Consider the following 8,490-nt stretch of genomic DNA (forward strand, 5'->3'; position numbering starts at 1 on the left):
GTTGAGACAAAGCCCTCAAAATGCAAACTGAGTGAAGCCTAAGCCTCGCGGGTGAATAGCTTGAAGCCCATTTGCGCAAAAACCTCTGCATTTTAATACAAACCTCTCACTCTCAGTTGCCACTGGGAAAGACTCATCTACCGTGAAAAACTTGCGATCTTCGCAACTCGATAAAATCGACCTATACGGTTCGAATCGAATTATCTAGCCGCACGAAAGTTCGTTAATTAATAGTTAAGTTGTTTTTTTCCCTTTTATTGTCTATATTGTATTTAGAAAGAGCTTTGTTCCTTCAACCGTGGTGAACCATTACCATAACAAGAGACACATGATCACTTGTTTTCGCAACGACCGAAGAAGTTTTGACATCATAATAGCCCATAGTGTTCAACGGCGCGCGCCAGTTGCGAGACGTTAGGCTCCAGGGTGAACAACATACGTTACACTCCTACTCTTCCAAAAGTCGTGCTCAGAGCCAAAATCATTAGAATTTTTTCAATCTTCGTGTAACAGGGGATATCTGAGGATTTTGAAGAGGAACAACTTACTTGTCTGGCGACGCAGTTTACAGATACAAAGATGATGGTAAGTTTTCGCGCCGAAACTGATATAATTTAGACAACTTTCGAACCATGACATAGAATTGAACCACTACTAAAGAGGAAATCAGAGAGCGCTTGCCTTCATAGTAGCTGAAGGAAAGAAATGTAGTTTTTGTAGCGTTTTTACTCAGCAAAACTTATCTGCATGTAACGATGGTCTTTTTGCCACAAAGTTACCCGTGTAAAACAGCTACCTTATTTACTATTCATTACTACACCCAAAGACTTTGGTATTTTTTCCTGTTTCGGAAATTTTTTTTCATTCTCGTCGTGGAGTGTGTTATTATTAAGCTTCTTGCAGTGGAGATTGACGGATATTTTTAGTGCCAGTGGTCAGGCGCCTAATGGATGGATTATTCAATATTAGAGCTAATGCTGCCGAAAAGTACAGAGGCCGTATAACGTGTTGCGGCCGACTTCTGCAATTCACGCATGACTGCGGTCCTATTCATAAAAACATGTGCAATCACTGGAGTGGAAAATTAATTACTTTCAACACGCCAAAAATGTGCGCTTGAGAACACTTGATTCACTTTCGAATATTTAGTTACATCAGCTGAATTTCACTTTCGTAACTAGGAAAATGATCGAGCATTATAAAAGCGATCTCAAAGTTAAGTAATAACCTCGTTGCTATATTTTGGTGTGTCATCTTTCTTAAAAAAATTCCTGAGATGCACGTTATTCAGTACATCCTTGAAGAAAGTATTGTCTATTTTATTGATGTCAAGAATCTGCATCTTGCTTAGTTGCAAAAACTTTGACAATATCACAAAGTAGATAATGAAGATAAAAACAGAGATAAGACCTTTGAAACGAAGGATTTTAAAGCTCTGAAAAATCGCCTTTGAGTTTGTCATGTCCATTTGAATTATCAATAAATGATCAATTTTTTAAAATATACGATTACATCATAACTTTTAATTTAATTCTCCGAGTTTCATAATTTCTCTCCTGTCTTATCAAGAATCGAAAATTCAGGACGTGTGCTTTTAGTTTTGAGATTACAAATCACGGCCAGAAACGATATATTCTATTTGTGAGGTATGATGTAATTTTAGCAAAATAGTCCATTATGAAAATCTCTTTTTATTATTTTAATTTGACGAAGTAAAGTAATCAACAAAAGTTTTCTATTTTGGGTAATCAAAGCGTCAAACAAACTATTTTGAGACCAAATGAATATGAAAATCAGCGGCTTCAATAGTGGACTTTTTGTTCTGCTATTTCGTCACTTGGAAACCGAATAAAACATTATAGTGTAAACAGAGTATAGCTACTCATAGCGGAGTAATTCTCTTGGAGATAAAACAGACAATATATCCAGTAATGACTCCTAATATCTGGAATAAGAAGGCTCTTATTTGTTACAGTGCTGATTTTTAAGAACTTGTAGTATCGTAGTATTGGCTGAAGCGGCAAGCAGCGAAGAAACAATATATTTCAGAAACAATATACCTACGATAGACAATTTCCTCATGTCTTGTTTTGGCTGGTGCAAATTTCGATCTCTTTGCCACAAATCTGCTTCGTAATATATGGATTGTGTTAACTCTTTACAGCTTAATAAAAAAAAGTCCGTCGTTTCATCTGTATATAATTTTTTTTTCGGATTCACGAGTCAGACGGAATTATCTTTTGGCACTATTTCAAGGTTTAAAAATACCTGAGAATACGACAGATTAAGACAGACGTCGCTTTTTTAGCCTTTGATTGCTCCGTCTGTCCTTAAAATACAAAGTTCAATATCTCGAGTTCTTATAATTGGATAAGTGAAACAGTTTGGTGGTAGAACACAGCAGCTATTCCTCGTGGCTACGATGTAAGCTAACAAAACGATCTCCCTTCGTTTTTCAAACGAAAGTTGTTGTTGTTGTTGTTGTTGTTGCTGTTGTTGTTGTTTTCTTCTGCAATCCAGAAAAAAAAGCTCTTCCACTTTCACAGGTACTCCTTTCTTATTCCGTCTCGACACATAGCTGTTGACTCCAATATCTATCTCTCGATATCTCCAACTGTTATGGCGAGATGACTATATCTATACGGGCCTTTTAGATATATTGATTCAAGTAAGGAGATGATTGCATAAAGCTGGAAAAAATACTTTTAATTGTTGCTGAACTATATTTTTGTTATTTGCAAATTCGCTCAACACAAAAATATCAAAACAAGACAACTTTGGGAGAGGTCACGTACGGTTGTTTTGCTCGTGTTTTTCTTTGAAATAATTAGGCCTTTCAACTTCAATTTGGCCGTTTACTGTCATTGAGGTTAATTAATGCACGTGCTATTCTTTACCCTTGTCTCAACGCCACGTGCAACGCTATGGAGGCCTCATTATTAAAATCAAAACTAATGATCTTTTCTTTAAATACACTTGCAATGTATATCATTAGCTGCTTTACGTCAAAGTGAAATGTGACGTGAGTACCACAACATTACTGAATAATCTTACACTTCAACCTTTGGGCAGAGTTAAATTTGTAAATTTCTTTGTAAGATGCAAGCCTTTTCACACGTTTTGCCAGGTTACCATAGCAAAGAACTAGAGTATATTCAGAGTACTTCACAACATAACAACAAGTATTGCTCCCTTGATAATGCCACTTTTTATTGATAATCGTTTTATTTGGGTAAGATCCTTTACAAATTGGAGTCACAGTGAGGGCTCTTTATTCTGCGAGGAAATTTTAAGTGCAGAAAGTCGCCAAAACGTAATCAGATAAAGAGGTCTGAGGTCCTGTGGGAAGAAAGGAGCAAAGATTCCCTGTTGATTTATAAGAGATGGTGAGTCTATTCATAATAGACGCGATTGCGCCAAAAACAGCTTATGATGTCATTGATCAGGGAGGTGTTATATATCTTTGAATTCCACATGCTTGTCGTTACACAGTTTTCAACTTCTCCAGACGAAGAATTCAGAAAAGTGCTCTCCGTTTACACGATAATCTATTTCTTCAGAATCGTTCTCTCAGCTTTAAGTTTTTTCTTCCTTGAATTTTTCGTTCGTTTCGAACCATGATATTGGTTGCTTGAGTAGCGATAATCTTCTAAAAGGAACACAGAAACACATAATTTTCTTTTTCAATTATTGGATAAAAACTCTGAGAAATCTACACCTAAAATGTCAAAAAGACGTTTGCACCATCTTTCCGATTCCACTTTAAAACTCTTTATCTGATAGAAACTGAGAAATGCAAATAAATATTTGGTGGACGAATGAATCATTTTGGCTATACCAATATAAGGTGGTTAACGATTGTTTAGTTTTTTTTCATGATACCATCGCTGATTTTCCGATTGAACAAACATCGCATTAAATGGATTTTCATTGTTTTCATTTTTATGCGTTTTTGCGTCAGTGCTGACGTTAGCAGAGCTACTCCCGACTTTGAAATGATGCACTTCTGCAAAACAACTCATTAGTACTTTATCTTATGATGACTCTTTTCCGTTCCCAAATGACCCCAAGGGCTGTCTTGCTTAAGCAATGCTTACTGAGCAAAAAAAAAAAAAAAAAGAAAACAAAAACAATGGAACCAGTTGAACCTCTAGCCACAAACAGACACATCTCGATGAATCCATTATTCACATTTTCCTCTCCTGGGCGAGGAAACTGATACAAAATTAACGAAGTAAGAAAAAGCACAGAGTTGTATCCTTACTTGAATAAGATGTGATTGTTGTTAAGAAACGAATATTAATTGAACTTAACACCAAGAAGTTTTATTTTTACTACATTAACACTTTTTCGCCAAATCTTGCAAGAAGTAATGATATAGCTTTGTCAGGACACGTTGCAATTGTTCTTAAAAAAGTCTTGGACTGTGATGCCGAGTCAAGGTATCCCGCCTTTTATTAGAAGTACCACTGAGGAGTCTCTGAAAACAACCCAGAATTTGCCTACCGTTAAACGTCCTTGCAACTGTTTGTGCTGTTGTTTCTAGAATCTGGTTTAGGTGTTGATACAAGAGTGGTTTTTGATTATCTAACAAAACTTACCGGTTTATCGATTTTCAATAGCGCTGAAAAACAAGCGTCAGTAAAACAACAGAAGCCAATATGTGACTCATATATTGAGTTCATGTTTATATTTATCGCTATTTTTGCTTTGTGACGCGTGTGGATGTAGCTTTGTAATAAAACAACCTCGCATTTGACCGGTAGATATATTTAACGGCCTTCTTACCGTAACTAAGTAATCCTGTTCTTCTAGTTACACTTTTACTGTCTTTCTTGCGATGCAGGCATCCACTGTTGAAAAGGCAGCGGCATTCCCGAGACCACAGCTTAGCACTGTCAAGGAAAAACGGCCAAAAGAAGCAATCATAAAACCGCGGGGTTTTGCCTTCACGGCCGAGGACCTGTACAATTATCTGCACCAGAAAACTGGAAATGTTGAGACAATTAACATTGAAGAGTCTAAGAGCAAGAAACTGGAAGAAAATGGTTCAGGAATGGAGAAACCTTCTTCATGTAGGTTGATGTCTTTTTTTAGACTTGCTTGTTTATTCGAATTATTGTTTCTTGATTGAATCAATCAATTCAGTGTTTGTTTGCTTTCTGTGAGGCCATCGTTCGGTTCCAGACGTAAACGATTCTGCTGACCTTTATTCCAAAATGGCTGGTCCGTTTTCATTGAAGCACTTTCAAATCGAAATAAATCGACAACAGTATCATATAAAAACGTTTCTTGATTTCGTGGATTTGCACGGCCTAAAGCCTAAGTCTAACAAAACGTAAAGTGCAAATTTGGGAGCGAATGGTTCCTGGTAAGAATTTGGATAACAAAAGCACCTTCCCTCCTTTTTTTTGTGAGTGGATATATACATATATCATCGCCAAAGTTAAGAAGAAAACAAATTTCATTCCAATCCTTTTCCTCAGTTTGCAGAATCTGTAACAAGATCTATACAATCCGCTGCCCTATTCATCCACCCTCTAGCCAATCGGCGCCGAGCCTGCCAGGAGACTGGAACAGCTACGCCTTGAAATCTTTCCCAGATGTAGTTCAGCTGTGTAAGTCCAGCATACCTGGCAAGAAGCATGGAGTGTCCGCGAAACAACACATTCCTGTGGGGACGTGGATCGGACCCTATGAGGGAAAACGGATTAATCCCGAAGATGTCAAACCCAGTATGGACTCTTCTTACCTGTGGGAGGTACGAGACAAAACAAAAACACCTATATCAGTTTCAAGTTAGGTATTGAGGAAGATTTTTATATTGAAAAACCTAAAACTAAGCTCAAAAGCAAGATTTCTAGGACGCGCAGTCTTAAGATGAAGACGACGCAGTTTGCTTTCTAATCGTCAATTCACTTCATCAATTAATGTCGCACGTTTACATTGCATTTACCTAAACGAACACAGTAAACAGAATGTATAAAGAACTTTCTATTGTGCATACATTTCGATGGATGATTTTTAACCTGACTCTTATTCATTTTAGATCTACAAAGATGGCCAAATTTTGTATTACCTCGATGCAACGGACGAGAACTCGTCCAGCTGGATGCGATTCATTAAATGTGCACGCCACAGAAGCGAGCAAAACCTGTTTGCTTTCCAGTACTGTGGCAACATTTATTACCGAGCGTTCACGGATATTCCTGTAGGAACAGAGCTGCTTGTGTGGTACGAAGATATCTACCCACAATATTTTGGTATTCCAATAAGCATTCACGACTTGAATTCAACGGGTAAGACCAGTTTTTCTCGATATTTCTCTGACATACGATACGTAGAATGCCACACAACTGGCTATATCGCCTTTGTTTCCATTCATTCCCCTTGTCGTTGTTATAGGAAAAATAAAGATAGAATTGACAAGAAAGCGAATGGCTAAAACAATATTGAAGACGAGTTTGACATGACACTCTTGCGATTTAATTGATAACAAGAAATGTCAGACTTGTCAGGCAGTTTTCGAAGTTCGACTATGATACTAATTTTAGTTTACTTTGCTCTTTAGGATCCAGGCCTTACCCAGTAATGGCAACGACTTACACAGATGGACAACAGGTCTCCCCCATTCCTCCTCCGTCAATAACAGCTGGAAAACAAGCCTCTGCTCAATTACAAACATCTTCTAATAGGAGATCACCAAGTGACTCACCTCCGACAAGACCTACGCAGACTCCAAGCGCGACAGAAGGAGAGGTCCATGTAAAAAAACAGGCTCGAAAGGAAAACATCAAGAGGAAATGTGAAGATAGCAATGGCAGCAACAAGAAGGCGAAGATGCAGAACACGCCCAAGACTGACGGACCAAAGGAGATGCTTAGGAAATTGGAGGAAGCGCGTCTCAAGGACCTACAGGACAAGACGGAGTTGCCATGTGAATGGCCTCGTGTTGCTGATGGGGAATTCATCTTGGAAAATGGCGAACCAAAGATCTGGCATTGTGGTCAATGCGACAAGTCTTTCGCTCAGCGCAGCTTGCTTCAAATGCACATCTGTGCAAGAAATCCAAACAGACCTTACCAATGCGGCCACTGTTCGCAGGAGTTTGCGCATCCTAACGAGTTGCGTACGCATGCTGTCATTCATTCAGGGAAAAAACCATTCAAATGCGGGTTTTGCTCGCGGACTTTCGCCGGAGCAACAACTCTTAACAACCACGTCCGAACCCACACAGGAGAAAGGCCTTTTACCTGCAACAAGTGCTACAAAACATTTTCACAAGCATCGCAACTTAGCAAGCACAAAAGATCTCTCTACGAGTGTTTTCCCAGAGACAATTACTGATTCATGACACACACGAGGTTTTTACATTTGATAACGTTCTGTAAAGGGAAAACTCACACTCTAAAAGTGCTTTTAGCAGCACTGTGTCTTTCCAGATTGTATAGTTACTGACGTTGACTAAAGTTTATGCTTACGTTTCGATTTTTCGCCTTTTATACACACCAGAATGTAGATAATTCGCCTGTGTAGTCAACAGTCATTTTATAGTTCATGTCATTTTTTAAATATTCCTGTTCCAACCCTGTACAAAGACAAGGAAGTATGTGGAATAAGAGGGAATAGTCTTTCAGAAATAACCTGATTAAGTTATGAAAAAAATTTTTTTTATTCCAACTCATTTAAATCTCATTTAGGTTGTAAAAAAACAAGATGCACTTTTTGATAGTCAGGAATAACCAGACTTTAAGTTAAAAAATAGACGACAAAATACTGGAAATTTTCAAACTATGGTTTTTATTGTTATTCCCCTACCGAGTAATTCTTCAATACAGTGATAGTGTTCTGCAGGCATCTTTATAGGCTTCATCTTGTAAATAGTCATCGAGTGATATCTTGTACATTTACCAAACCTTTGAAAAAGGCATATATTTATAATTCAAACCATTCATTTTCGTAATATGAATCAACAGTCAGTTATGAATAAATAACTTCCTTGCTTTATCAAAACTCTGTGTTCGTTTTTTTACCATTTGGGGGATAATTCAATTACTTCACTTTGGAGAATGAACACTGAAAGACTGTGGCGGTTCCCACCCTACCCCACTGAGTCTTTTACGCTCAATGACGTGGTATCACTGACGCGATATCCCTTAACCTTCTCACTAACATCTAAAAACCCAATTCAGCCAACCGATGATCATAAATTTCTTTATTGACTCATTTGAGAACTGGCAGTTAAATCCACTCTGTGAAAGAAGTCTCCCTTTAAATTTTTTCGCAGTTCTTATCACTATCGTAACTTTCAGTTTGACAAAATTGTCCAAGAGAAGTTGACCTGTTCCATATTTTTAGTTAACAGGGAGATTTAGCACCGCGTTTACGTGAAACGGCAATCTTCGGCTTGCCCTTTCACGTTTCACGCAATATAGCGTGAACTTTGCTGCTTTAGCTTGGCGTGAGCTTACGTCATGGTTAATTTGAAGG

General features: G+C 37.9%; 1 protein-coding gene across 4 annotated transcripts; it reads left to right on the top strand.

The window, feature by feature from the left end:
* The first annotated feature begins 370 nt into the window (after positions 1-370).
* LOC111335791 (putative histone-lysine N-methyltransferase PRDM6) lies at positions 371-8,013 on the top strand. Of its 4 annotated transcripts, none has more exons than XM_022941816.2 (5): positions 371-585; positions 4,847-5,075; positions 5,487-5,761; positions 6,050-6,299; positions 6,572-8,013. In XM_022941816.2, the coding sequence occupies exons 1-5, from the start codon at positions 580-582 to the stop codon at positions 7,345-7,347; spliced, it is 1,536 nt and encodes a 511-aa protein (XP_022797551.2). In that variant the 5' UTR covers positions 371-579; the 3' UTR covers positions 7,348-8,013. The 4 variants fall into 4 exon arrangements, with proteins under 4 accessions (XP_022797551.2, XP_088614536.1, XP_088614537.1 ...); XM_088758410.1 differs by lacking the exon at positions 371-585 and adding an exon at positions 3,367-3,386; XM_088758411.1 differs by lacking the exon at positions 371-585 and adding an exon at positions 3,802-4,234.
* Positions 8,014-8,490: the final 477 nt, after the last annotated feature.

Source organism: Stylophora pistillata, chromosome 4, assembly GCF_964205215.1.
Source record: "Stylophora pistillata chromosome 4, jaStyPist1.2, whole genome shotgun sequence".
In the NCBI taxonomy this organism is placed as follows: Eukaryota; Metazoa; Cnidaria; class Anthozoa; order Scleractinia; family Pocilloporidae; genus Stylophora; species Stylophora pistillata.